The 14686-nt window shown below is 41.7% G+C and overlaps 1 protein-coding gene across 1 annotated transcript in view; it reads left to right on the top strand.

Moving 5' to 3' along the window:
• Window positions 1–14686, top strand: part of LOC138959540 (uncharacterized) — a 110752-nt gene that overhangs the window by 71166 nt on the left and 24900 nt on the right. Inside the window, exons 18-22 of the mRNA XM_070331057.1 lie at window positions 2557–2694; window positions 6411–6465; window positions 6681–6769; window positions 7146–7184; window positions 8273–8355. Coding sequence (XP_070187158.1) covers window positions 2557–2694; window positions 6411–6465; window positions 6681–6769; window positions 7146–7184; window positions 8273–8355 — 404 coding nt within the window. The remainder of the gene's footprint in view (window positions 1–2556; window positions 2695–6410; window positions 6466–6680; window positions 6770–7145; window positions 7185–8272; window positions 8356–14686) is intronic.

Raw genomic sequence — 14686 nt, 5'->3', positions numbered from 1 at the left:
TAAACCTCCTAGCGTCACTTTAGTAGAAATGTCCAAAAATGCAACGATGGGAAAACAAAAACGGCATCAAAGTAACAGATTAACACACAAAAACAGTCATCGCCAAGACTATATTTAGATAGTCTTTACTAACCCAAAGACCGAGACGGGTCATGCTCGTCTCCGTGTTGCGCGCGAACGCAGTACTTGTTTAAACCTATTTTCTGTAATTCACATTTGTATAATAAACATGACATATGTCCTTTTTGAATTCAGAAAAAATTTAGGAATAGGATTCAATCATTTTTGAGTCACTTGAGAAAAAGTGACTCTATGTAATCGGTCAGTGTTAGTCTGTCCGGCCGGCCGTCCGGCCGGCCGTCCGTCCGTAGACACCACCTTAACGTTGGACTTTTCTCGGAAACTATCAAAGCGATCGGGCTCATATTTTGTTTAGTCGTGACCTCCAATGACCTCTACACTTTAACGATGGTTTCGTTGACCTTTGACCTTTTTCAAGGTCACAGGTCAGCGTCAAAGGAAAAATTAGACATTTTATATCTTTGACAAAGTTCATCGGATGTGATTGAAACTTTGTAGGATTATTCTTTACATCAAAGTATTTACATCTGTAGCCTTTTACGAACGTTATCAGAAAAACAAGGGAGATAACTAGCCTTTTCTGTTCGGCAACACACAACTTAACGTTGGGCTTTTCTCGGAAACTATAAAAGTGACCGGGCTCAAATTTTATGTGAACGTGACTCATTGTGTTGTGAATAGCAATTTCTTACTGTCCATCTGATGCCTCATATAATATTCAGAACTGCGAAAGTGACTCGATCGAGCGTTTGCTCTTCTTGTTAAATAATAATAATAATAATATTAAATGAGCATTTATATAGCGCAACATCATAACTTTACAATTATGCTCTTTGCACTTGACACATTTAAAATTAAAACACAGTTATACAAGCATTTACATCTACATTCATAGTCAGCAATGCTTAATTAAAAGCATACACCATCAAACATACATACAAAAGATTCTTCCACTAACTAAGTAATAAAAACATAAATAAAATAGGTAGTGTCGATTTTAATGACAACTTTAACTAATTTTTACGCTGCCAAGCTGAAATTCAATCCCATAGTCCGGACTTCGTCGAAGATTGCTTGACCAAAATGTCAATCAATTTGATAGAAAAATGAGGGCGTGACAGTGCTGCCTCAACTTTCTCAAAAAGCCGGATATGACGTCATCATTTATCAAAACAATGAAAAAATAGTTCTGGGGATATCATACCCAGGAACTCTCATGTGAAATTTTATGAAGATCGGTTTGGTAGTTTTCTCTGAAACGCTCTACACACACCACCACCACCACCACCACCCTCGTCTCGATTCCCCGTCTATGTTAAAACATTTAGTCAAAACTTAACTAAATGTAACAAGTCGCGTAAGGCGAAAATACAATATTTAGTCAAGTAGCTGTCGAACTCACAGAATGAAACTGAACGCAATGCCATTTTTCAGCAAGACCGTATACTCGTAGCATCGTCAGTCCACCGCTCATGGCAAAGGCAGTGAAATTGACAAGAAGAGCGGGGTAGTAGTTGCGCTAAGAAGGATAGCACGCTTTTCTGTACCTCTCTTTGTTTTAACTTTCTGAGCGTGTTTTTAATCCAAACATATCATATCTATATGTTTTTGGAATCAGGAACCGACAAGGAATAAGATGAAAGTGTTTTTAAATTGATTTGGACAATTTAATTTTGATAATAATTTTTATATATTTAATTTTCAGAGCTTGTTTTTAATCCGAATATAACATATTTATATGTTTTTGGAATCAGCAAATGATGGAGAATAAGATAAACGTAAATTTGGATCGTTTTATAAATTGTTATTTTTTTTTACAATTTTCAGATTTTTAATGACCAAAGTCATTAATTAAATTTTAAGCCACCAAGCTGAAATGCAATACCGAAGTCCGGGCTTCGTCGAAGATTACTTGACCAAAATTTCAACCAATTTGGTTGAAAAATGAGGGCGTGACAGTGCCGCCTCAACTTTCACGAAAAGCCGGATATGACGTCATCAAAGACATTTATCAAAAAAATGAAAAAAAGTATTGGGATTTCATACCCAGGAACTCTCATGTCAAATTTCATAAAGATCGGTCCAGTAGTTTAGTCTGAGTCGCTCTACACACACACACACACACACACACAGACACACACACGCACATACACCACGACCCTCGTTTCGATTCCCCCTCGATGTTAAAATATTTAGTCAAAACTTGACTAAATATAAAAAGGGGAAAAACACACAATAAGTCTGATAAGCGTGACGTCACACGTGGACAAATCGGAAACAGTCACTCCAACGTTTAACAGTATCCATCCGTGATGTGTCTTTTAATAAGAATGTGGTATTTGTGGACATCTGATAACTTAAGATATCAATCCTAGGTGGAAGAAACAAAGGTGGTTTGCGAGATCCGTAACTCATTTAACTTGTCATTTGATGCGACTAGTACTGTATAGTGCCCCATGGTTATGCCGTGTCCAGGAGACCATTGGCATCTGCCTCAACATTCTGAACCAGTTCATGGCCCTGGGTGTCAAGCTGGCAGTGATACTGGAGGACCACAACTTCCCTGTAGAGGCACACGGCGTCAGAATGGCCCGTGCCAAACTTGCTGCAAAGGTTGGTATCTCTAACTTAACGGATAAAAACAAAATTGGGTGGAGCGAATCTTGCACAAACTTGAAGGCACGAAGCGCCTAAATTGAGGGCGCATGCCCCCCCCCCCCCGGAATCTTTTTTGTCAAGGAACCAAAATGCTGCAATCTAGGGTCATCTGAGCTCAGAAACAGTCATTTAATCATCTCTCTCTCTCTCTCTCTCTCTCTCTCTCTCTCTCTCTCTCTCTCTCTCTCTCTCTCTCTCTCTCTCTCTCTCTCTCTCTTTTTCTTTCCCAAAGGGCCCCCTTCGACACCCCCCACCCCCATATCTGCCACTGCATGGGTATCCTTGTGCCAAATAGTATGAATTTCTGATGGATGTTGCTGTAAAACCGTTTCTTGCAAATCCCATATGGCGGCTGTTTATGCCAGTTTTCATAGCACCGAACTGACTGAATGTCAGACCGGCACGGTTGGCCCTAGTGGTAAGGCGTCCGCCCCGTGATCGGGAGGTCGTGGGTTCGAACCCCGGTCGGGTCATACCTAAGACTTTAAAATTGGCAATCTAGTGGCTGCTCCGCCTGGCGTCTGGCACTATGGGGTTAGTGCTAGGACTGGCCGGTTGGTCCGGTGTCAGAATAATGTGACTGGGTGAGACATGAAGCCTGTGCTGCGACTTCTGTCTGGTGTGTGGCGCACGTTATATGTCAAAGCAGCACCGCCCTGATATGGCCCTTCGTGGTCGGCTGGGCGTTAAGCAAACAAACAAACAAACAAACTTCAACAAGGAAACTTCATCGCTCTAAACGAAAAAAAGCACCACTTTACGCCCATATACCAAACACAAGTGTATCATCGTATATGTTGATACTACACTTGGGGCCAGACAATATATATCAGGTACAAGTACGAACACGTTCAGTTGTGTACAGAAAAATAGTGCAACGCAGTTACTCCAAGCGCCGCGGAAATAGCCGAAGGCTGTGTAAAGCTGTTCGGCCAAAATAGACGAAATCATGAAAAATCGGGGTCTTATGAGATATAGAAGGATTGCATCCCTGAAACATAACACTGATCCCTCGAGGAATCGCAGTGCTTCCTTCGCAGAGCAGTGTCTCAACTGATCATTGGCAATCAGTGTTTGCCGAAGCGTTTCTGTGGGGAACAACTCTTCAACAGCCAACAATGACATCCACAATGAACGCAATAATAATCAGGGATGCAAAATAGCCGCCAAACGGCGGAAAAATCGCCGTTTTTACCTTTTGAAATCGCCGGTTTTCATGCACAATCGCCGAAAAAAAAGAAGAGGAAAAATGTAAACCGAGCATGCCTCTCGGTGTTTATTCTCAAGCGGGCGAATCCGAAAGCCGTATTCTTAAACGGGCGAAGCTGTAAACCGTTTGTCATTTCCAAACACGTGAGCGCGGGCGCGTTAACTTGTGCCTTCCCGAAAAATGGCTTCGTGCATGAAGTTCGTTGAACGCGGGTTTGAAAAGAAAATCAAGGAAAACGCAAAGAACGAGTGGAAATGGGAGTGGTTGGACAGAAACGTCAACGAGCAAAGAGTAGGCGATGTCATCCGCAAAATTGAAAAAGCCGGAAACGCATTTTGTGTAACAGCTTGCAGAAAGAGTGAGTCAACATATCTCTGTCTCCCTGTCCCACTCTCTCCAAGTAATGTCATGTGGCTGATTTGTACAAGTATATGATTGTCCATATTTTCAATGATCAGAAGACAGAACACTCTAGTCTAATGATAATAATAATAATAATAATAATTGTCAGTAAGTACTGGTGTCACATGACTGATGTGAACCAGTTGATTGGCTAATGGCGATGCGCTAAAACTGTTAGCGCACTCTTGGAGTGCGCTAACTTTTCCACAGAGCGTATTCTTGCGCCCTTTGCCTAAGCAAGACTGTGCTCTCATCCTCAGAATTAATTAATGACATGTAGCTTATATTCTCCACAATACCAAATGACCATAAATTCCCTGCTTCTCAATTAAAGCAGAAGTGGGTTTTTTTTCTGACAGATTGCATGTGCCTGTGCCAGTGCCAGTGATCTAAAAAAATGGAAGCCGCTGTGTTTCATCTAATTTTCGCCGACTTGCATAGATTCTTCTCATATGCCGTGTTAGTGGCATGTAGCTTATCATCCACATTACCAAATGATGAGTTAGTATACAATTCCCAGCGGCTAACAGAAAACACAAGTGTTATTCCGATAACGTACCAGCAAGACCAGTTTGGAAGACTGACTCGATCGACTCTGTAGCAGACAACACAGAAATACGACTTCATCAGTTCAGTAAATGAATGGTTTCAGAATTATTATTTCAAAGCAAGAACAATCGTAATCGAAAACGTGTAAGGTTCAGAACGTTCTTACCATATATAAGATTTATTAGCAGCCTGCTTTATGCGTACAGACTCAGTGCAGACTGCAATCGTTCCATTGCCCAGGTTGGCAGGTAGCCTAGCAGACGACATTAACCCCGCTCAGCAAATTAACATGTTGGGCAAATGTGAACGAAAAAACGATGGGGATATAATACGTGTAGGGTTCAGAGCATTCTTACCGTTCATATTTAGTATCAGACTCCCCGATGAGTGAAGATAGATCATAGAACACGAGAAATATGCCACATTTGTTTTGAAAATGTGCGAACCGTCGAGTCCCGCTTTGAGTCAATTCAAGGGGAGTCACTCCGCATAGTCAATCCGTCGAAGCTCGACTGGAGGTTTCGAATCGCAAATAATGAAGAGCCTTTCTCCGAGTTCAAATGAGGTCTCTCTGAAAGATCATCACTGTTCAGATTAACGCTACACTGGAATTTACCAACAGAAATTAAAATGCGTGTGACGAAAGCACGACACACTTGAGACACCCCACACAAAAGTAGATCTTTACTGTGCACGACCTGACCACACAGTTATGCCTATTCAAATGCGCATTGCAAAATGTGCGTTAGGAATCTTCTTTTTTCTATGGCGGTACTGACAATATCGTTATTGAAACAATCCCAGTGCACTAAGGGATTTATAGAGCAAATCTCGAAAATAATTATTGAACTCAGCGCTATGCGCTTCGTTCAATAATGAATTTTCTCGATTTGCTCTATAAATCCCTTAGTGCACTGGGATGTCTCAATAACTTAAATAATAATAATAATAATAATAATAATAATAATAATAATAATAATAAATGAGCATTTATAAAGCGCAACATCATAACTTTACAATTATGCTCTTTGCGCTTGACACATTTAAAATTAAAACACAGTTATACAAGCATTTACATCTACATTCATAGTCAACAACGCTTAATTAAAAGACTGTTCATTTGGTAAAAAATATTAGAGGTACTAAACTCTATAGTCTATAAGCAGTAATTTTTCTAAAGTAAATTTAGTAAAACAGTAAGTATTGTACATTATTTTAGACACTGTGAATATAAGGTTTTTTTAGGGTAATATTGCCGTTTATGCATGTTTTTGGTCATTAATTTGTTCATAATGCTTCAGCTTCAGGGGGCGCTGCCCCCTGAACCCCCGCCAGGGCGTTGCCCATGGACCCCACTGGGGGCCGCTGAAGGCCCCCAGACCCCCGCCACTTTTCCTCTTTTTCTTGTTTTTTTGTTTGCATCCCTGAATATAGCAGACAAAAGATGCATACTAAAGTTCACTTTAGACTGGTGATTAGTTGGTAGGCTAATGCTGTTCTTCTTTTTCAGCTTGAGGATGACGAGTTTGACATTGTGTCCAGATTGGCAGAGACAGTGGAAAAATGTAAGTACAATCACCCGCGAGTATTTTGTTTTATTATTGCAATTATCAGTCAGCCTGTTTGTGTTATTATGATGCTGTAACCGCATTGAAATTAAGTAAGTATGGGTTGTAAATGACAGGGTGTGTGTGCGTGCGTGTGTGAGAGAGGTATGTGTGTTTTACTTTATCTGGCTGTCTGTCTATCTGTTTGTGTGTCTGTTCATCTGTTGGTGTAGATTTCCTCGACATCGCTAGTCTCATTCAGGGAGCGTTACTGGGCATCGACTTACAAACACCGGCGGAGAGAGTCAAAGGCATGAGAGAGGTATGAATTAACTTCTTCCAGCCCAGAGGTGAATTACACTATGCCTTTTTGTCAGAGATTTCTGTAGAACGTTCGTTGGTGTGTGTGCGTGCGAGCGTGTGCTTTAATGCGCGCGTGTGTTTGTGTGTGTGTGTGTGTGTGTGTGTGTGTGTGTGTGTGTGTGTGTGTGTGTGTGTGTGTGTGTGTGTGTGTGTGTGTGTGTGTGTGTGTGTGTGTGTGTGTGTGTGTGTGTGTGTGTGTGTGACAAGTCGGTTAATTTCTGAATAATTTAAACAAAAGTTAGTCAAGACGACACTGGTTCATGTGGTTGAACGGACTTATTGTTTATTGTAAGACTTATAAGTTGGTTTAAACTGTATTGTGTATGATTTCACAGGAAAAAGTCAAGGAACTGCAACAAAAATCTATCAACGTTGTAAGTACATGTTCTGTCCCCCAAGACTCTTTAGACATGTAGTTGGTTTCTTTCGGATTGAGAGAACAGTTACAATTGCGAACCCTATTTAACCTTCACCGTGCTTCGTGGGTCGATGACGACCCAGAGCCTCACAAATGCGTCTTTATCTCCAGAACTATTTGGAGTGTTTATTTGAGACTTAATCTCTAATCCCCATACGACCTTCCCATTGCCAAACTTTTGAAAGATTATCGTTGTAAACAAACAAATAAACGATGACGTAATTTGAACTACACAGTCCGGATGATGTGGGTCGTGGACGACCCATATGGAATGACGTGAGGAATTTTACGTTGTTTATCCTTATTCGGATGGCGTGGGTCGTGTACGACCCTCACTCTGCAAAGAGGCGGCAAAACGTTTCTTCCTGTTCGGATGGCGTGGGTCGTGTACGACCCATACTTTTTACGTTAAATCCTTCTTTGGAAAGTATGGGTCGTACACGACCTACATCATCTGGACTGTGTAGTCGAACGCGTGATCCGGTGAAGGTTAAAATGATTTTGGTTAAGAAATGCAACATTGGATTAAAAATTCGACACATATAAGATTATAACACAGTGAACTAAAGTACGTTCCTGTTGTATGTCCACCTAAGAAGATCAGGTTTCGGTTGTAAAATCAAAGCTATATGCAAGGAAGTATCTCTCTTGTTGTATGACTAGCCGATACTTCTGTTGTGTCAGAAGAAATGGTCCACGAGCAATATTTGTAGATCATGGTAGGCTATCGCGGTCGCCAATTGAAATCATGCGAGATTCTGCCTTCCTTCAGTGAGCTTACAAGCTGTGTCCAAATGTAAAGCCAAGTTAAGATTGATGGTTGTGTTTGGGTAAATGTGCAGTGCATGGAGTTATAGTTATCAAGGAAAACGGTAATATTGTCAGAAAGCACAATATTTCCGGAGGAGAGAAAGTAGATCGACTGATTAGCAAACAGGAATGATGCAGGAAAAAAAGTCTACGCCACATCAGTTTGCTGTATGTTTAGTTGGTGTTGCTGTTGTTTTTATATGAAACTGTTGATCATGCAGTATATTGTTCCAGCAACTGAAACACAGCTCTTTGGAAAATGACTATCGCGCATTGTGGACAATGTACCTGCAGCTCTGTGAAACGGTCAACGCCAAGTAAGTTAAAAACAAACTCAAACAAGAAAATTGGTTGATTAAAATCAACATGGCCGAAGCAATGTTTTCATAAAAGAAGCGGTAGTGTACGGGCACATGTTGTATTTGGGTTACATGTGTTGCAGAGTCCCTGTTGTGACTATCGTCAAGTGGATAAATTGATTACTTATGTATCACACTAGTTTTACTGCTACAGCAGTCCCTCTCATGAACGGACACCCTAGGGCCAGTGCAAACCTGTCCGTACATTGCAGGTGGCCGGTCACGGGAGAGGCCCTCCCCCCATCACACACACTCAGACACACTGACGGACTGAGTGAGTCTTTGCTACTAGTGAACGAGCTCTACTTGTACTAAAACAATAAGGCCAAACTACTACAACTTATAACTGAAAGAAAAAAACCCTGTCCTGTAAAAATGACGTTAAATGAACGGTGTCAGAAAAAGAGAGATAAAAGAAATCCTCAAATTCCTGAGGATACAGGCACCCCATGAAAGCAGCCACGAGCACACACTTTGCGAAAATATGAATTTAAAACCTACATGTCGTACTTTCTTTTTTTCTGGCTTTATTGAATGCTTCAGGCAGTGACTTTTCCCTGTCCAGTTTCCTCTTTCGTCTCTCTTACCCCTCTCTTACCCACTCCCCCCCCCCCCCCCCACACCCACCTTCCCCTCCCCGGCCACTCCCTTTACCCAGCCCGGACAGCACAAACTTCTAATCTGCAAGGCAGAGTACACATTTTCTAAAAGGAAGACTACTCCTCTTCTTCTTCTAATTCTTCTTCGTACGACGGTTGTGTCAGGCTCGGAATCCGGAGGATGCCACGAACATAGACGTTCTTTCCAGGTACTACTCCTCTTCAATTATATTCAGAGATCTTCCAGCTGTCTCCACCATAAGCCAAGTGGTCGAGTTACCCCACTTCTGACCCGAATCACCCCCCTCCTGCTGGGTACACGTGCACTCAAGTTAACACAAGACTGACGCCTCTGCTTTGACCTGCGTGCCAGGAGTCGGATGAGAGAGAGAGAGAGAGAGAGAGAGAGAGAGAGAGAGAGAGTGTGAGGAGAGAGAGAGAGAGACACACACACACATAGACAGAGACACACATGGAAAGACAGAGGCACAGACAAAGACATACATACAGAGAGAGAGAGACAGAGAAAGAGACAGACAGACAGATAGACAGAGAGTGACTCGAGACGGAGAAACATATAAATGAACACGGGTGAGAGAAAGTGACTCGAGAGAGAGAGATGATGATAATTAGTTTTAACGTCCTCTTTGAACCAATTGGCCTATCTTAGGACAGGTAGAGTTGATATGCTTTATGGGGGGACAGGACACTGGACAGACATGCAAACAGAGAACACATATGATCGTGTTATAGATCTGGAAGTCTGTTGTTGCGATATTTCAAAATGGGGATGGAAGTAAAGATTTTGTTGGGGTTGTTGCCATAGTGTACGCGAAATATAGTTGGAGTGGAGCGGTTTTGTAGGCTTATTTGCTTTTTATTTATGTAAAATATTTGTCAGACTTTTGGATAATGCCAAAATAATGTAATGAATAACTGGCTGAATAAGTAAATAAATACGTAACTAGAAACATAATATAAAAATAAAAAATAAATAAAATAAAATAAATAAAAAATAAACAAAATAAAAAAATTAAAATAAAATGATTAGCCAAATAAGAATATTAAATATAACTTGCTAAAATGATATATCAGAATGGGGAACTTAAGTTTAGGTAGGAGGAGGGCGGTGTATGTGATTTAACCTTGTTTGAATAGAGCTATATGATAGGTGTTGTAGGCGCTTTGGTTGTTGGGCGAGGAGGGGGGGGGGGGGGGGTCGGTGGGAGAGAGGGTCGAGGGGGGGGAAGGGGGAGAGGGGATGAAGTTTTCAAAACAGATGTCCTATTTCAGCCTTATGTATTGAGAGACACAGGGTGTATGCTGGCTTCCATTGAAGCGTGCAATGTTTATCTAAAAACTCATGGGGTTTCAGTTTGTGTTCGTTGACAAGGGTGTGTAGGTTGCGGAAATCTTGTTGGAGTAATTGGCAGCGGTCAAAGAGGTGTAAAAAAGATATTAGCTTTCCACATTCACAGAGACGGGGAAAGAACTTGTGAGCGCATCCATCCGTGCGAATTCTGCGAAGTATTTTAAGGAGGGGGGTGGGGAGTGTAGGCCTGTTTTGTTTTGTTTGTCGGGGCAGAATAAGCCAACCATGGGCATCGCCTTCTTTTTTAATTCTGTTTCCCAGTGACGCCAGGCAACTTTGGCCATTTTGTGTTTTGCTTCCGTCTTTGTTAATTTGAGGTCATGAAATTCTGCTTGGTCTGTGACAGACTCTTTTGCTGCTCTGTCAGCCATATCATTGCCTCTGATCCCTGTGTGTGAGGGGATGTACATAAGGGTCAGTTCTGTTCCAGAGGCAATGATCTGGTGACAGAGGAACAATATTTCCGTCTGAAGCTCTTCCCGGTTTCTGGAACCATTTTGGAGAGCAGTCAGAGCTGATTTTGAGTCGGAGAGAATCACGACTCTTGTTGGGGGTTGAGGGAGGTCATTGATATAGTGGCATGCTCTTAAGATGGCGTACATTTCTGCAGTGAAAATGGACACATCCTGGTTGAGTTTGAATTTTTTAGTTATTTTGAGGTCAGGGATGACAAAAGCACAGCCGGCTTGGCCATCATTTTGTTTTGAGCCGTCAGTAAATATCTGTAGGTGATCTTTGTAACTGTTTGAGATTATTTCTCTTACTATTGATGAGACAAGCACAGGGTTATCTTTCTTTGTTATACCCAGATCATGATCAGGGATGATAATGGGGGACTCCATGAACCAAAAGGGGAAGGGGTTAATGGAAATTTGGGCCATCCTACCTGGGTTTACCCCACTTTCTTGAAATATCGGTTGAACATAGTCTGCTAGTGGGATTGTTGCTTCGTATATTGTGGGTGTATTTCTTTTTAGGTTTTGGTAAGGGGCCGAGGTTATCGTGTCGAACTCAGCAGTGAGCTCTTCGTTCACAGCATTATCAACTGTACTGGCTCTTGATACATACTGCGCCGACTTTAGTCTTCTTTCTTCATTGAGGGGCAGCCAGCCAGCCTCTTGATACACTAATTTGTTTATGGAGTGTTTTGGGAGATCAAAGATGATTTTGAGGGCAGCCATTTCGGCTCTTTCCAATAGTTTTAGATTCGATTTTGATGCAGCAAAAATGCTTCTTGACCATATGTTAAACGGGATCTTATAATGGCTTTCGTAACGTGAAGCAGGCTGTCTTTATTTGAGGCCCAGGTCTCTCGTTTTAATACTTTGAGGAGACTTAGTGCTTTCTTGGATTTTCCGACAAGGTTTTTGATGTGTGGCCCCCATGTTAGGTTCGGGGTGAAGGTAACGCCAAGGAATTTGACTTGTTTTTTAGACTCCATGGGTGTATTGTTGACGATAATTGTGGATTTTTCGTTTAGCTTTTTTCTGGTGACAACCATGAATGTTGTTTTTTCGGCGGCGATTTCAAAGCCGTTTGTGTGCAAATAATGGATTATTTTGTCTACTGCGTTTTGATATCTCTTTAAGTTAGTTTTGTGTTGAGTTTCTCTTGGTTTGTGATTTGACCACAGAGCCAGGTCGTCTGCATACAGTGAAATCACTGTTCCATTCGTCTCGGCTCTGTGGATGTCATACAGCATGATGCTGAACAATGTCGGGGCAATGACACTGCCCTGAGGGACTCCCATGTTAACTTTGTGTGCTGTGGATACATCTCTGCCTACTCTGACTTCTAACGTCCTTTCGTTCAGAAATTCCTTCACGAAATTATACAGTCTTCCTGATATTCCAATGTTTTTCAGTTTTTCCAATAGTTTGGTGTGCCAGACTGAATCGTAGTCGCGTTTAATGTCAAAGAAGGTGGCAAACATGGTTTTGTTTCTTGCTCGAGTTTTTTTAATGTGTGCAGCTAGTTTAACAATGTTATCTGTACAGGACCTGGACTTTCTGAAGCCGGCCTGGCACGTGGGGATGATGCCATGTTTCTCTAAGTAGTGTTCCAGCCTATTCTTGATGATTCGCTCATAGATTTTGCCAATATGGGGCGTGAGAGATATGGGCCTGTAACTAGATGCTAACTGCTTTGGTTTTCCGTCTTTTGGAATTGCTATCACCAGCGCTTCTTTCCACGCCTTGGGAATTGTGTTGCTTTCATAACAGGATTGGAAAAACTTAAGCAGTATGTCAAGGAGGCAGTCAGGGAAATGTTGTATAATTTTATATGAAATTGGATCTTTGCCAGTGGACTTGTTTCCTGTCTTTATGCTTTTTATTGCTTTCTTTAGCTCCTTTTTGGTTAGAGGATGGTTTATTGGTAGGGTGTTATCTTCAGCTGGGTGAGTGTAAGTCTTTTGGTGTTCTTCTCTGTATTCCCGCTTCAAGGTGTTCGGTCTGACTGGCCCTGGCAAAAGTTGCTGCCAAAAGCTCAGCCTTTTCAAGGTTGTTTGTGGTGAGTTTATTGTCAACTATCAAAGGTTTTCCGGGAGTTTATACCTGTGTTTGATTTTAGTTATCTTTTTCCAAATTTTTCCAGTATCCTCTGGGTTATTTACTTCATCCTTTACAAACTGTTCCCAGTAATCTCTCTTGGCTTTAGCGATTGTGTGGGACATGTGACTTTTTGCTTCTCTCATTACCTCTTGATTTGCATCTGTTTCATTCTTCAAGAGGTCTGATGTGGCTCTGTTTCTTGCGTTTTTGGCCTGTTCACAGTCATCATTCCACCAGGGGTTTGGTGCTGTCTTTCTTTTATTTCTGTTGGTGGTGTTTGTTGGGATTGTTACATTAGCTTTTGATATGATGAATTCTCTAATGTTTTCATAAAATGTGTCTATGCTTTCTGATTCTATCTTGGTTATGTCGCAAGTAGAACATTCTTGCCTGAAGGCCGACCAGTTGGCTCTTTTATAATTGAATTTGGGAAGGCTTGTGTCCTCTGCGAGACCGGGGTTTATGTTATGTAGTGTGAGTAGGATTGGCCTGTGGTCCGAGTGAAGTGTGTTGGGAATGATCGTCCAATCAGCTCTACTTGCTAGTTTTGTACTGACAAGAGTTAAATCTATAGCTGTGGCTGATTGTTTGTTATTATCAGGAAGTCTAGTTGGGGTACCGTCATTTAACACAACCATGTCTGAGTCTATTATATGGTCTGCCAAATGACTGTGTGTGTCGTTGTTTTTGAGTTTGTCATCCCAAAGTGCGTGATGGTCATTGAAATCACCAAGTACTACCCAGCTGTGTGTCTCACTTTGGAGGTCCCTGATCCATTTTGTGTATTCTTCTCGACAACCCGTGGGGTAATATACATTCACAATGTTTGCCTTGCCGCTCCCCTCCATCGTGATCTCAATTGAGCATGTTGAGCCATGAACACCAACGGTGGGTGCGGGAGACATGGTCTGTTGATAGTGAATATCTAGTTTAATATAGATGGCTACATCTGTTTTATTTCTTTTCACATCTGGGTCTATAACTGGTCGGTGTCCGACATAAGCTCGAACGACAAAAGCTCGAACGACAAAATCTCGAACGACAAATGCTCGAATGGACAAATACTCGACGCGACAAAAGCTCGACGCGACATATGCTCGAACGACAAATGCTCGAATGGACAAATGCTCGACGCGACAAAAGCTCGACGCGACATATGCTCGAACGACAAATGCTCGAATGGACAAATGCTCGACGCGACAAAAGCTCGACGCGACATATGCTCGAACGACAGAAGCTCGACCGGACTGTAGAATGATGCTGTCAAAACTACTTTGATAACGTCATATCTGAAACTGTCACGGTGATGTTGTTTTAGTTTCGAGCGACAAATTGACTAAATTTGTTTGATATCACGTTGTTGTTGTTGTTGTTGTTGTTGTTGTTGTTGTTGTTGTTGTTGTTGTTGTTGTTGTTGTTGTTGTTGTTGTTGTTGTTGTTGTTGTAAGCACGCTGCTGGATTTCGAGCGACAAATTGACTAAATTTGTTTGATATCACGTTGTTGGTTTAAACAAGTTTAACTTTATTTCTGAATTGATACTCACAGCAAGCAAACAAACAGTCATCCATCTGCCCGTGCCGCTTACCTGAACCTTTCCTGATAAACAGTCAATCCCGGGCCAAATCAAAATAATAACATTGACAAATCTAAACCCCGACACGATCTTCCCCCTTCTTTTTTCTCTTCGTTCTTTTTTTCTTCTACTCTCTCTCTCTCTCTCTCTCTCTCTCTCTCTCTCTCTCTCTCTCTCTCTCTCTCTCTCTC

This window comes from Littorina saxatilis, linkage group LG2 (assembly GCF_037325665.1).
Source record: "Littorina saxatilis isolate snail1 linkage group LG2, US_GU_Lsax_2.0, whole genome shotgun sequence".
NCBI classification, from domain to species: Eukaryota; Metazoa; Mollusca; class Gastropoda; order Littorinimorpha; family Littorinidae; genus Littorina; species Littorina saxatilis.
Note: the sequence above shows the minus strand (reverse complement) of the source record. Positions and strands in the feature narration are given on the sequence as shown.